The sequence below is a fragment of the Phyllobates terribilis genome, unplaced genomic scaffold, assembly GCF_046119375.1.
Source record: "Phyllobates terribilis strain yellow unplaced genomic scaffold, ASM4611937v1 Scaffold_11__3_contigs__length_659146591, whole genome shotgun sequence".
Taxonomy (NCBI): Eukaryota; Metazoa; Chordata; class Amphibia; order Anura; family Dendrobatidae; genus Phyllobates; species Phyllobates terribilis.
The window spans coordinates 424,001,506-424,017,389 of NW_027362771.1; the positions used below are offsets into that span (position 1 = coordinate 424,001,506).

Sequence of the window (15,884 nt, forward strand, 5' to 3'; positions counted from 1 at the left end):
CCCTTTCCATTGATTTTACTATTTTTGTTTGCCTAATATTGGTAATTTTATTGGTTAACAAATATTTCCTTTGGGTCGAAAATATTATATATTTGGTAGGTGAAAGAAGGCAATGACTGATAAAGGCTTTAATACTGCTTTTGGTGTTGTCATATTAAGTTTTGAATGTATGTGTATGAATGATCATCTAGAAAAACGACCGACTGTTTTCTACACATCCAAGAAAATTGGTCTGATTATGCTAATCACACTCTTATCAGAGTTTGGTCACAGTGTGATCTGATTTTCTGGCAGGTGGAGAGAAAAAAAAAAGGTTTTCCATCTCTATAAAGTCAGTCCCTGAAAATTGGACCGCACTCAGATGTTATCCAAGTGCGGTCCGATGTTTTCTACATACCAATAGACATGAATGGGCGAATGCCATCGGAGGTAAATTGTGCATGCTGCGATTTATTCCTTGGACCGACTAGGTAAAAAATTGGATATGCACACAGCCTCATCAAATAACATTAGGACAAGTGCTATCTATCAAAACAATGGATAGCTCTAATCCAAGTTGTACGGTCATCTGCACGAGCCCTAAGAATTAATTTGGCTTCAATCTCATTATCAACTGTGAGAGAAGATGTGATCAGCCATACATTTACTTTGCAAATGAATGGCTGACCCTTTAATACATGAGCAAATAGGATTCATGCTCATAGATGGGGGGTCCCAATCAGGTGGCCCTGATATAATAAGGCATAGAGGCAGGACAACACATTTAATGGAGAATCAATAACACGTGAAAGTAAATATGTTGTGTCTGCTATATATGTAGATGCTGTATACTTCTTCACAGGTGAGCGTTGTGGTTTCACTTATAACCATGATTGCTCCTTCAGCATTTGAGCTGGTAGCTGCCTTGGAAATGTATCATCCAAGAACAACATTACGATTCCAGCTGGCGAGGTGAGAATGAAGAACATAATTCAGATAATACCGAGTTCATGGAGATCTGTATCCAGATATTCACTTTATCTGTTCTGTCTTTAGGGTTCTGGTTTTATATCTAGGAAACTTGTACAGTTTAATCATTGCCCTACTGGACAAAGTAAACAGCATGAGTGAAGTAAGTTAAAAGTGAAGCTTTTACACGAATTGTCAATAAAGCCGTGAAACTAACTTCACAACTCCCTGAAGACTCCATAGACGGAATATACTTTGCAATTCAGGAATCCTTTATTTCTATGAAGAGATGTGCTGCTGAACGATTATATTTTTTTGTAGCCATAAAAAAGATTAAATCAATGACAAATGAGCATTTTCACTTTGTGGATGAGGATGGCTGCATAATACAAATAAGGTAGATCACCTTGGAGCACTAAGCTAGTAATGTAGTTTACTCACGGCCATGTTGGTGGCTGCTCCAACATTATATTTTACAATCCCAATTCCCAAAAAGTTGGGACGCTGTAGAAAGTGTAAAGAAAACAAGAATGCCCTGATTTGGAAATTTCTTATAGCCATGTTTTATTCACAACATAAAACACAGATCAAAAGTATCAAAAGTTGAACATTAGATATTTTTCTATTTCATCTGAAAAAAAATTAACTGCTTTAGAAATTGATGGCTGCAGCAGGTCTCAAAAAAGTTGGGTCAGGGCCATGTCTACCATTGTATAACATCCTCTCTTTTTTTTACAACTGTCTGTAAACATCTGGAAAGTGAGGAGTCCAATTGCTGGAGTTTTGAGCGAGCAATGTTGTCCCATTCTTGTCTGATTTAGTATTCTAGCGGATCAATAGTTCTGGGGCTTCTTTAATGGATTTTTCATTCCATAATGCACCAAATGTTTTCTATTGGTAAAAAGTCTGGATTGCAGGCAACTATTTCTTCTCCCGAACTCATCTACTGTGAAGCCATGCTGTTGTGATGGATGCAGTATGTGGTTAGCATTGTAATATGCAAGGTCATCCCTGAAGTAGGCGTTGTCTGGATGGGAGCATATGTTGCTCTAAAACCTCTATATAATGCTCAATTTTGATAGTGCCTTTCAAGATGTACAATATGCTCATACCATAGGCCCTAATACAACCCCATACCATCAGAAATGCAGATTTCGAACTGTGCGCTAATAAACGGCTGGATTGAAAATTAACCCTCCAGCTGTTTTTATCAATAGCATTTACTTTTCCAGCCTTTCGTTAACCCTGTCCCAACTTTTTGGAGATGTGTTGCTTCCATCAATTTCTAATTTAGTTAGTTTTTTCAAATGAATTAGAAAAATGTCTTTCATCTTCTGATTCTGTGTTCTATGTACTGTTATGAGTAGTGTTGAGCGATACCTTCCGATATCAGGAAATATCGTATCGGATTGGATCGGGCCGATACCCAAAAAGTATCGGATATCGCCGATTCCGATACCGGAAACCAATGCAAGTCAATGGGACACAAATATCGGAATGAAAATAAACCCTTTCTTTCCTTGTAGGTTAATTCTACATGAAGTAAAACAACTAAGAATAATGTAGAATGACATGAAAAGCCGGCAATTCATCAGCGGCATACACCGGTACCCGACAATTTACAACAGAAAGAATAGAGCTTCACACATAGATTAGATAGATAGAAACATGTCAGTCACATATATATGAAGTACAGTGACAGTGTTGCTTACTGTAATTGTCATTTAGTGTAAAGGATTTATTAAAAAAAATATTAGTGTTTTCGTGCACCGTCTCTTTAAAAAAGCCGGCCGGCAATTCAGCATCTGTACCCGACAATTTATAACAGACAGAATAGAGCTTCACACATAGATTAGATAGATAGAAACATGTCAGTCACATATATATGAAGTACAGTGACAGTGCTGCTTACTGTACTTGTCATTTAGTGTAAAGGATTTATTTAAAAAAATAATAGTGTTTTCATGCACCGTCTCTTTAAGAAAGCCGGCCGGCAATTCAGCAGCGGTACCCGACAATTTATAACAGACAGAATAGAGCTTCACACATAGATTAGATAGATAGAAACATGTCAGTCACATATATATGAAGTACAGTGACAGTGTTGCTTACTGTACTTGTCATTTAGTGTTAAAATAAAGGATTTATTTAAAAAAAAATTGGCGTGGGGTTCCCCTTAATTTTAGGCTCTAGCGGAGGTTAAGCAGACAGCTGGGGCAAATGTTTGAAGCCTGGGAAGGGGGTAATACCCACGGAGCTTCCCAGGCTACTAATATCAGCCCCCAGCTGAACACCTAGCCTTTACTAGCTATTAAAATGGGGGAACCCCCCCAAAAAAATGACGTGGGGTCCCCCCTAATTTAATAGCTAGCAAAGGATAGGCAGACAGCTGGGGGCTGATATTAATAGCCCAGGAAGGGAGCCATGAATATTGGCCCCCTCCCAGGCTAGAAACACCAGCCGTCAGCCGCCCCAGAAATGGCGCATCCATAGGATGCGCCAATTCTGGCACTTAGCCTCGCTCTTCCACGCTGCCTTGGTGCGGTGGCAGGGGGTAATAGGGTTGGGGTTGATGTCAGCTTATAATGCCAGCTGACATCAAGCCCAGGTTAGTAATGGAGAGGCGTCTATAAGACACCCCCATTACTAACCCCATAGTCAAAGTTAAAAGAAAACACAAACACCCAGAATAAAGTCCTTTAATTGAAATAAAGACACAATTCTTTATTGTTCTAAATTAAACCATACTTACCATCACGCCCATTCCAGCTGAAGCCAACGATCTCCTGCAATAAAAGTAAAATAATAAAGCAACCTCATCCTTACCTTTCCATGGTTCCCACGACAGCTTCAGCTCTGCTACATCGAGATGACAGGCTGGACCGCAGCAGAACGCTGCCATCCAGCCTGTCATCCCGCAGACACTGAGAAGCGCAGGCATGCTTGCGCTCCTCAGTGTCTCTCTGTGACATCATCCAGATGAGCTGAGTTCATGTCCAATGAACTCAGCTCACCTCATGCACGTCACTGACAGCGTGGGAAAATTCTCCTGCACTCAGCGCTTCAGCGTGAGAATTCTCCCACGCTGTCAGTGACATACATGAGGTGAGGTCATGTCCAATGAACTCAGCTCACCTCATGCACGTCACTGACAGCGTGGGAAAATTCTCACGCTGAAGTGCTGAGTGCAGGAGAATTTTCCCACGCTGTCAGTGACGTACATGAGGTGAGCTGAGTTCATTGGACATGACCTCGGCTCATCTGGATGCCGTCACAGCCAGACACTGAGGAGTGGAAGTATGCCTGCGCTTCTCAGTGTCTGCGGGATGACAGGATGGATGGCAGCGTTCTGCTGCGGTCCAGCCTGTCATCTCGATGTAGCAGAGCTGAAGCTGTCGTGGGAGCCATGGAAAGGTAAGGATGATGTTGCTTTATTATTTTACTTTTATTGCAGGAGATCGTTGGCTTCAGCTGGAATGGGCGTGATGGTAAGTATGGTTTAATTTAGAACAATAAAGAATTGTGTGTTTATTTAAATTAAAGGACTTTTTTTCTGGGTGTTGTGTTTTTTTAAATACTTTACTAGAAATTCATGGTGGTCATGTCTAATATTGGCGTGACCCCATGAATTTCGGGCTTAGGGCCAGCTGATAATGCCAAGCTGGCCTTAACCCCTTTATTACCCAGTGAGCCACCGCACCAGGGCCCTGGATGAGTTGGGTACAGCGCCAGAAGATGGCGCTTCTATGAACGCGCCATTTTCTGGGGCGGCTGCGGACTGCAATTTGCAGCGGGGGTGGCCCAGAAAGCTTGGGTCTCCCTGCGCTGCGGATTCCAGCCCCCAGTTGCCTAGTTGTATCTGGCTGGGCACAAAAATAGGGCGAAGCCCCACGCATTTTTTTTTTAAATTATTTCATGAAATTCATGGAATAATTAAGAAAAAAAGGGCTTCCCTATATTGTTGTGTCCAACCAGGTACAAATAGGCAGCTGGTGGTTGGGGGCAGCCCATTCCTGCCTGCTGTACCTGGCTGGACACAAATATAGTGCGAAGCCCCACGTCAATTTTTTTTAAATTATTTCATGAAATAATTTTTTTAAAAAAGGGCTTCCCTATATTGTTGTGTCCGGCCAGGTACAAATAGGCAGCTGGTGGTTGGGGGCAGCCTGTTCCTGCCTGCTGTACCTGGCCGGACACAAATATAGGGCGAAGCCCCACGTCAATTTTTTTTAAAATAAATCCTTTATTTTAACACTAAATGACATTTGAGGAGTTAATAAAGATGCAGTCCCTAAATTATTATTTATTTTTTAATTAATTTTTCCCAAAACTTTTGACGTGGGCTTCGCCATATTTTTGTATTCCAGCCAGGTACAGCATCCAGCTTCTATGAACGCGCCATTTTCCGGGGTGGCTGCGGACTGCAATTTTCAGCGGGGGGGGGGGGGCAGAAAGCTTGGGCCTCCATCCCCCAGCTGCCTAGTTGTACCTGGCTGGACACAAAAATAGGGAGAAGCTTCACGTATTTTTTTTTTTTAATTATTTCATGAAATTCATGGAATAATTAAGAAAAAAAGGGCTTCCCTATATTGTTGTGTCCAACCAGGTACAAATAGGCAGCTGGTGGTTGGGGGCAGCCCGTTCCTGCCTGCTGTACCTGGCTGGACCCAAATATAGTGCAAAGCCCCACGTCAATTTTTTTTTAATTATTACAGGAAATTCATGAAATAATTAAAAAAAAATTATGTGGGGCTTCGCCCTATATTTGTGTCCAGTCAGGTACAGCAGGCAGGAACGGGCTGCCCCCAACCACCAGCTGCCTATTTGTACCTAGCCGGACACAACAATATAGGGAAGCCCTTTTTTTCTTAATTATTCCATGAATTTCATGAAATAATTAAAAAAAAAAATACGTGGGGCTTCGCCCTATTTTTGTGTCCAGCCAGGTACAACCAGGGAGGCCCAAGCTTTCTGGGCCCCACCCGCTGCAAATTGCAGTCCGCAGCCGCCCCGGAAAATGGCGCGTTCATAGAAGCGCCATCTTCTGGCGCTGTACCCAACTCATCCAGGGCCCTGGTGCGGTGGCTCACTGGGTAATAAAGGGGTTAAGACCAGCTTGGCATTATCAGCTGGCCCTAAGCCCGAAATTCATGGGGTCACGCCAATATTAGACATGACCACCATGAATTTCTAGTAAAGTATTTAAAAAAACACAAACACCCAGAAAAAAGTCCTTTAATTGAAATAAAGACACAATTCTTTATTGTTCTAAATTAAACCATACTTACAGTCACGCCCATTCCAGCTGAAGCCAACAATCTCCTGCAATAAAAGTAAAATAATAAAGCAACCTCATCCTTACCTTTCCATGGTTCCCAGGACAGCTTCAGCTCTGCTACATCGAGATGACAGGCTGGACCGCAGCAGAACGCTGCCATCCAGCCTGTCATCCCGCAGACACTGAGAAGCGCAGGCATGCTTGCGCTCCTCAGTGTCTCGCTGTGACGGCATCCAGATGAGCCGAGGTCATGTCCAATGAACTCAGCTCACCTCATGCACGTCACTGACAGCGTGGGAAAAAAAAAATGACGTGGGGTCCCCCCCTATTTTAATAGCTAGCAAAGGCTAGGCAGACAGCTGGGGGCTGATATTAATAGCCCAGGAAGGGTGCCATGAATATTGGCCCCCTCCCAGGCTAGAAACACCAGTCGTCAGCCGCCCCAGAAATGGCGCATCCATAGGATGCGCCAACTCTGGCACTTAGCCTCGCTCTTCCACGCTGCCCTGGTGCGGTGGCAGGGGGTAATAGTGGTGGGGTTCATGTCAGCGCCAGCTGCCATGAAGCCCAGGTTAGTAATGATGGGCGTCTATAAGACACCCCCATTACTAACCTACAAAGTGTTAAAAAGAAAAAACACACTACACCCAGAAAAAAATAATTTATTTGAAATAAAACACACAATTTTATTTAATTCTTAGTTTACTAAAAATAATAGTTACCTGTCCACGTTCCTGCGCTGATCTCCCATGCACAGCTGTCACATCTGGAGATGGTGACAGCTGTGCATGGCTGCTGTAAGCTCACGCTGCCGGGAACACGTCCGCTCCCGGCAGCGGGAGCCACTGACTGAGGTCACCGGAGTGCATTCAGGCAGCGCAGCTCCGGAGACCTCCTTTACGGCACTGCTGTACCGTGGGAATTTCTCACTATACAGCAGGGCCGTAAAGGAGCTAACCGGAGCAGCGCTGCCTGAACTCCGGTGAACCCTTACGGCCCCGTCATTCTAGCGGCGGCAGCGGTTCATAGCGGTCACATTCTATGTGGCTGCTCTGAACTGGAGATCTTCGTGGGACACTCGTGGACTGCTACGGAGGGGTAAGGATAAGGTTGTGGTTTATTATTTTATATTTTATTACAGGAGATCGATGGCTTCGGGGAATTAGGTGTCTTGGTGAGTATAGGTGTAGTTTTTTATTTTTTACTTTATTTTAGGTGGCGATCGGCGGGGACAGGTAATGTATGAACTAATTTCTTTTAGGTAACCACTGGCCACCAATGACATGTATCTAACATTTATTGGGGACACAGTAGGGCAATTTAAATAGCAGGATCAGTCTGATGGGAACTACTGCTCCCATCGAGCTGATCCTGCTGGCAGGAGTGGACGGGGGACAGACATAGGCCGATGGGAGTAGTAGTGTCACATCGGCCTATGTCTGCCTGCACGCACACACACCGCACACACCCGCACACATCGCACAGACACCGCGCACACCCGCACAAACATCGCACACACACCCCGCACACACACTAATCATGACGGGCTGATGGTCTGGGAGGTGAGGCTGACCTGTGCGGCCGTGGGAAAGTTCATGTGAGTTCATGCAGTCAAGCATGAACTCACATGAACCCTCTGAGGGCAACGTGGCGACTTCAAATGAACAGCTGATCGGCATCAGCTGATACCTCAGCTGTTCATTTGAAATAACCGGCGGGAAAGCGCAGCACAGAACGGGAAAGCCGGCGGTGAAGTCTTTTCACTGCCGGCTTCCCCGCCCGGGTCCTTCACTCCCCGCTCCTTGGAGCTGCGCTCCCCGCCCGGTCCTAACTTACGATCGGGATGGGAGGTGGCGAGGGGAGCGGAGGATCGGGGTGGGAGGCTGCGGGGAAGCAGTATGGGGCTGTGTGATTGTTTAAAAGCCGGCGGCTTTATACCGCCCGCCGGCTTTTAAACAATCAGGAGAATTCTCCCACGCTGGGATGGCATTCTGATGACAGGCTAGATCGCGCTGCCATCCAACTTGTCATCCTTCACAGACACTGCAGAGCGCAGGCATTATGGGAACTTCCGATTCCGGTATCCGATATTGTAAAAGTATCGGAATTAAGTATCGGAATTCCGATACCGCGAATATCGGCCGATACCCGATATTACAGTATCGGAATGCTCAACACTAGTTATGAGTAAAACATAGTTATAAGAGATTTCCAAATAATTTTATCCTTGTTGTTTTACCTTTTATACATACTCCAAACTTTTTCTTAATTGTGGCTGTATGTATACTGTGGGGAGAAATTAAGTATTTGATACACTGCTGATTTTGCACGTTTTCCCACCTACAAACAATGGAGAGGTCTGTATTCTTTATCGTAGGTACACTTCAACGGTGAGAGACAGAATCTAAGAATAAAAACCAGAAAATCACATTGTATGATTTTTAAATAATTAAATTGCATTTTATTGCTTGAAATAAGTATCTTATCAACTACCAACCAGCAAGAATTCTGTCTCTCATAGACCTGTTAGCTTGTCTTTAAGTAGCCCCCCTACTCCTTCACTCATTATCTGTATTAATTGCACCTGTTTGAACTCGTTACCTGTATAAAAGACACCTGTCCACACACTCAATCAGTCACTTAAGACCAAAGAGTCTAAGGACACCAGGGACAAAATTGTGCACCTGCGCAAGGCTGGGATGGGCTACAGAACAATAGGCAAGCAGCTTGGTGAGAAGGCAACAACTGTTGGCACAATTATTAGAAAATAGAAGAAACACAAGATGACTGTCAATCTTCCTCGGTCTAGGGCTCCATGCAACATCTCGCCTCGCAGGGTAAGGATGATTCTGAGAAAGGTCAGGAGTCAGCCCAGAACTACATGGGAGGACCTGGTCAATAACCTGAAGAGAGCTGGGTCCACAGTCTCAAACATTACCATTAGTAACACACTACGCTGTCATGGATTAAAATCCTGCAGGGCACGCAAGGTCCCCCTTCTCACGCCAGCTCATGTCTAGGCCCGTTTGAAGTTTGCCAATGACCATCTGGATAATCCAGAGTAGGCATGGGAGAAAGTCATGTGGTCAGTTGAGACCAAAATAGAACTTTTTGATATTAACTCCACTCGCCGTGTTTGGAGAAAGAAGAAGGATGAGTACAACCCCAAAAACACTGTCCCAACTGAGAATCATGGTGGGGGAAACATTATACTTTGGGGGCGCTTTTTTGCAAAGGGGACAGAATGACAGCACCGTATTGAGGAGAGGATGGATGGGGTCATGTATCGCAAAATTTTGGCCAACAACCTCCTTCCCTCAGTAAGGGCATTGAAGATGAGTCATGGCTGGGTCTTCCAGCATGACAATGACCGGAAACACATAGCCAGGGCAACTAAGGAGTGGCTCTGTAAGAAGCATTTTGAGGTCCTGGAGTGGCCTAGCCAGTCTCCAGACCTGAACCCTATAGAAAATATTTGGAGAGAGCTGAAACTCAATGTTGCCCAGGGACAGCTTCGAAACCTGAAAGGTCTGGAGAAGATCTGTATGGAGGAGTGGGCCAAAATCCCTGTTGCAGTGTGTGTAAACATAGTCAAGAACTACAGGAAATGTCTGATTTCTGTAATTGCAAGCAAAGGCTTCTTTACCAAATATTAAGTTCTGCTTTTCTATTGTATCAAATACTTATTTCATGCAATAAAATGCAAATTAATTATGTAAAAATCATACAATGTGATTTTCTGGATTTTTTTTAAAGATTCTGTCTCTCACAGTTGAAGTGTACCTACGATAAAAATTACCGACCTCTCCATTCTTTGTAGGTGCGAAAACTTGCACAATCGGCAGTGTATTAATTACTTATTTTCCCCACTGTATGTATATATTTTGAAAACATAACATCATTAAAGGGAACCTGTCAATAGATTCATGCTGCCCAAACCATGGGCAGCATTAATCAGAGCCTGGCTGCAATTGCGTGATTGCAGCCAGGTATGTTTTTCTCTGAAATGTTGTGGCATTTCAGGATAAGCATAGTCTTGAAGAATAGCTAAGGGAGAGATGTTAGCAGTCCAGTGCAGCCTCAAGCTGCCTTCTCCAAACTCAGCTCAAGTTGATTGACAGGTCTCCCCCTTGTGTTTGCCAGGCATGGATTCATGTTGCCAGAGGTTTGGACAGCATGAATCTAGTGACAAGTTCAAGCAATTTTTTAAGTTATCTATTGTGTAAAACATTGAATAATATGCAGGCAAAATCTATTGTTTTATGTAGTATCTAAATTGTGAGGTTATACAGTGGGTACGGAAAGTATTCAGAACCCTTTAAATTTTTCACTCTTTGTTTCATTGCAGCCATTTGGTCAATTCTAAAAAGTTCATTTTTTTCTCATTAAAGTACACTCTGCACCCCATCTTGACTGAAAAAAAAATGAAATGTAGAAATTTTTGCAAATTTATTAAAAATGAAAAACTGAAATATCACATGGTCATAAGTATTCAGACCCTTTCCTCAGACACTCATATTTAAGTCACATGCTGTCCATTTCCTTGTGATCCTCCTTGAGATGGTTCTACTCCTTCATTGGAGTCCAGCTGTGTTTAATTAAACTGATAGGACTTGATTTGGAAAAGCACACACCTGTCTATATAAGACATCACAGCTCACAGTGCATGTCAGGCCAAATGAGAATCATGAGCTCAAAGGAACTGCCCAAGGAGCTCAGAGACAGAATTGTGGCAAGTCATAGATCTGGCCAAGGTTATAAAATTATTTCTGCATTACGCAAGGTTCCTAAGAGCACAGTGGCCTCCATAATCCTTAAATGGAAGAAGTTTGGGACCACCAGAAGTCTTCCTAGACCTGGTCGTCCAGCCAAACTAAGCAATCATGGGAGAAGAGCCTTGGTGAGAGAGGTAAAGAAGAACCCCAAGATCACTGTGGCTGAGCTCCAGAGATGCAGTAGGGAGAAGGGAGAAAGTTCCAGAAAGTCAACTATCACTGCAGCCCTCCACCAGTCAGGCCTTTATGGCCGAGGGCCCGATGGAAGCCTCTCCTCAGTGCAAGACATATGAAAGCCCACATAAAGTTTGCTCAAAAACACATGAAGGACTCCCAGATTATGAGAATTAAGATTCTCTGGTCTGATGAGACGAAGATAGAACTTTTTGGTGATAATTCTAAGCGGTATGTGTGGAGAAAACCAGGCACTGATCATCACGTGCCCAATACAATCCCAACAGTGAAACATGGTGGTGGCAGCGTCATGCTATGGGGCTGTTTGTCAGACTTAGCCGAAGGTTCACCTTTCAACAAGACAATGACCCTAAGCACACAGCTAAAATAACAAAGGAGTGGCTTCAGAACAACTCTGTGACCATTCTTGACTGGCCCAGCCAGAGCCTTGACCTAAACCCAATTGAGCATCTCTGGAGAGACCTGAAAATGGCTGTCCACCAATGTTCACCATCCAACCTGTCAGAACTGGAGAGGATCTGCAAGGAAGAATGGCAGAGAATCACCAAATCCAGGTGTGAAAAACTACTGAGTAAAGGGTCTGAATACTTATGACCTTGTGATATTTCAGTTTTTCTTTTGAAATAAATTTGCAAAAATTTCTACATTTCTGTTTTTTTTCAGTCAAGATGGGGTGCAGAGTGTACTTTAATGAGAAAAAAAATTAACTTTTTAGAATTTACCAAATGGCTGCAATGAAACAGAGTGAAAAATTTAAAGGGGTCTAAATACTTTCCGTACCCACTGTATATTTTATCATAGAATTACTCCTTATTTGTACAATAGCTTACGTTTTCTTGTCTTTTTCACATGTTTGTTTCAGAATAGCATTAATGACACATTCAGAGACGCTGCCCCTCTCTATGCTATCACAGCAGTCACTGTGTTTTCTACCGCAACTCCTGTTATTGGAATGGACACAAACTCTACACTTCTTCTAGAATTTGAGCAGAACATGACAAAGCCGTTGGCACTTATTAACAACCAGACAACACTGTCTATTATACCATCCATCCGACCACAGAAGAATGAATGTTGGGAAACCTATGTAGGACAGGTGAGTTAATAACAGTGGTACATGGCAAATGACTAAGGTACAGTAGGCAAAATGTAATTAAAGCACCACTCCAGCGTTTTTTTTTTTTTTTTGCACCAGAGTGGTGCTTTAAATGTAAGTCCCCTGATCCCAGTCATTTTCTTACCCTCACCGTTTTTCGGCATCGCTCCAGTCCTGCGGCTCCATCTTGTGAGCGCAGCTTCTGACTGTCCGAAAGTCAGAAGCTACGTAACATGCTTTCAATACAAGTCTATGACAGCCAGAACAGGGCTCTCATAGACTTGTATTGAAAAGTAATCAAGTCACAGTAAAAAAAATAGCTTTTAATTTGCTTTGCTGGATTCGAAAAACCCTTTTTTATCACTATGGTGAAATGTTCTCTTCAATTATCTCTTGTAAAACTTTATAAGTTGGAAAAATAACTTTATACTACACTCAATTATTTTATATATTATAGAACCTGTGAAACTGTTTTGATCATTTACATTAATGACTGGAAACTTCCTATTCCAGGAGATGCTGAAGCTTTCCATTATTGATATGATTTTCACAGTGGCCAGTATCCTCCTTATTGACTTCTTCCGTGGCCTGTTTGTACGGTATTTGAGTGATTGCTGTTGCTGGGACCTTGAAAGCAAATTTGTGAGTATAACATAAAATACTTGTAAAGTTATAAAATTATCATCAGCTCGAGAGAAGGAAACATTTTGAAAATGGGCACAAAATATTTCTAATTAGTAAAAACACTTAGTAGAGACATGAGTGTTTCAAGAAAAAGATACATATACATATTTGCTGTGACTTTTAGCATCTGATCGATTTCAGAATTACTAGACGTCACTTTGTCACATTTTATATTACTTGGATGCTGGTTGCAGGAGGTTATTGTAAAATTGTGGACTTACACAACACAGAGACCATTATCGGATTTGCGTAGTTGACGTCATATACAAGTATATAGCTCATACATTATGCGACTGAGGTGTTTCAGTATCTCTCACAGACAATAAGCTTTTATTCATCCTGACATGTCTTTTCCATAATTGTTTAATACGTGCAAGGAGGATGCTGTGTGGAGGGATCATCTCTCCATGTCTGTCCTCGCTGTTGAGTATGGATAGTTATTAGCTAAATTATGTTTGGATGTTTAACAAGGGAATGAGATGTAATTTGATTTGCCTGTTTTGTGGTTTGGATTTAACCCTGTCAACTAACTTTGACCTACATTATGTAATGATCCTTTGGAATTTATATGAGTGTTTCATATGTATTCAGCCAGAATATGGAGAATTCAAAATTGCTGAGAACGTCCTACATTTGGTCTACAACCAAGGAATGATATGGTATGTACAGTGATACACTCAGAAATATTTTCAAGTTGTGTGTATTTATAGGCTTTCTCTATTGGTTTTGTGCCACATTACATTGCTTGGGAGATGAAAAGGAGTAACTGCCAGCACATTTTTGGATCCAATCTTGCAAGTTGTTTTTCAAGCCACCTCAACAAGCAGCAAAGTGCAAATAAAGTGACTACCACATCACCTTATCCAGCTACATTGCCCTGTATACAGGACCTGCTGTGCCATATAAAGTAGCAGTTACATGCCTAACTTTACAGAATATCAGGTGCATGTCCAGTATAGCCAATTAACTATCTAAGGGCCACCATATGCCTTCCATATAGAGTGTAGCAAGATGACCCTTCATACTGTGAACTACCAAAGAATGCAAATATAGATACAACAGGGTAGTAATGCTAAAACTTAACTTTTAATATATTCTAAAAGATAAAAAGCCATAGGTTAGTTATTAATAGACATATATAAACATATAACATCATGTACTTGGTACCGTGGGGTATGTGTATTTCTGATCCCTGGAAGAATTTGTGGGCATTTTGTGGCTTCCTTATGACTGCCCCCCCCTCCTTCTATCCTATAATAGGTATCGAGTACCTGGATACTCATTGGGATTTTACAAAAAAATACCCAGGGACATTGTTCCATATTATATTTTGTCCTTGTCACTTTTGTTTAGTATCTCATCTGATATGAGATTTCACTATTCTAACTGACTCACAGAGAGTGATATATGCTTCATGAGGTTATATATTCGTATATGTCTATTAATTATTAGCCTATAGCTTTTTATCTTTTATAATATATTAAACGTTAAGTTTTAGCATTCCTACCCTTCTCTATCTACACTATTTAAAATACCTAAAATACCATTCATATGCATTCATATTCCCCACTCTTCAAAATGTCTGCCATGTGCCTCTCCATAGATGTGCCTACCTCAGCTTACATATACAGTATAAAATGTATGACCCATGCCTAGGGCCGTATTTAATGTTTTTCCTGCCCTAGGCAATAAGTCTATATACGCCCCATTTAAGGCCCAAAACACTCGGCAATTATCATCATGATTCACTTGTGTTGTGCTGTGTTCATGTGCTGATAATCAAGCTCTTTAAACAGGTTGCCAATAAGTCATCGTTTTAATTTACTTTAAGGCTATGTGCCCACGATGCAGAAATGATCCGGATTTTTCCTGAGTGTTTCTGCATCTCCCTGGTAGAAAAAACGCATGTGGATTGTACATGCGTTTTTCCTGCCAGGGACATGCGGATGTGAAGCGTTCTTCACATGCATTTCCGCATGCGGGTTGACAAGCGCTTTCCTAGCGATTTTAGCATCACTTGGAAAGTGCTTGTCAACTTGGTCACACTATATAAATCCATGCAAACGGCATGGATTTATATAGTGTAAAAAGAGGAAAGTAGATTCAGCTCACCTGATTACTGTAGGCTTTGGAAGGAAGCACGGGTACGTGTGGCCTCACGTGTTTGCATGAAAAAAAAAGGTTGAAGAAACCAGCTTCCAAAAGTGCAAATATTTATTGAAGCAAATCCACGCAGTTTAAAAATTTCCAAATTACATCGGGGAATCTCACATGGAAAAACCGCAACGCGTTTCGAACACAGAGCTGTGTTCTTTGTCAAGTTATGGTGGGAACCATGATGCTTGACATCCTGTGCCAGCGATTTGAGCTCTCTTTCCATTGTGTCCTGGAAGCGATCCATACAGTCCACCCGTGTTTGTAAGGGATAAAAAGAAGGATATCTGGTTTTGAACGAAGTAGACATCGAGGTTTGAATGGAAGCCGGTTCCAAAGGATTCTGAAGATCCTGCAAATGCAATAAAGACATCTGTTCCTTGAAATTCAAGTCTCTGTATTCATTGACAGTAATTTGAGGGAGTTCAGGTTGCTCATTATCCTCTGTTGTAAAGTGTTTTTTTATAGTAAGATTCCGTATGAATCTATTCAGATCCAATAGAGTGGAGAAAAGGTTGAAATTACGGTCTGGTACAAAATTCAAGCCAAGTGAAAGAACTTCATCTTGTTTCTGAGTTAAAACTTGTTTTGACAAATTCAGAACATTGGATTTATGTGATGTTAGTTATGCACCCTATTCACACTCTCATTTGACCAAGCATATCGATCTGATTGGTTGTTATTGGATATAATACTATAGAGTGTCATATGCATGTTAGCTTTGACAAAGAACACAGCTCTGTGTTCGAAACGC

The 15,884-nt window shown here is 42.1% G+C and overlaps 1 protein-coding gene across 1 annotated transcript in view; it reads left to right on the forward strand.

The window, feature by feature from the left end:
• The window catches only part of TMC3 (transmembrane channel like 3), a 95,736-nt gene that overhangs the window by 42,413 nt on the left and 37,439 nt on the right, over positions 1 to 15,884 (forward strand). Inside the window, exons 11-15 of the mRNA XM_073650842.1 lie at positions 842 to 951; positions 1,036 to 1,111; positions 12,059 to 12,292; positions 12,806 to 12,934; positions 13,568 to 13,635. Coding sequence (XP_073506943.1) covers positions 842 to 951; positions 1,036 to 1,111; positions 12,059 to 12,292; positions 12,806 to 12,934; positions 13,568 to 13,635 — 617 coding nt within the window. The remainder of the gene's footprint in view (positions 1 to 841; positions 952 to 1,035; positions 1,112 to 12,058; positions 12,293 to 12,805; positions 12,935 to 13,567; positions 13,636 to 15,884) is intronic.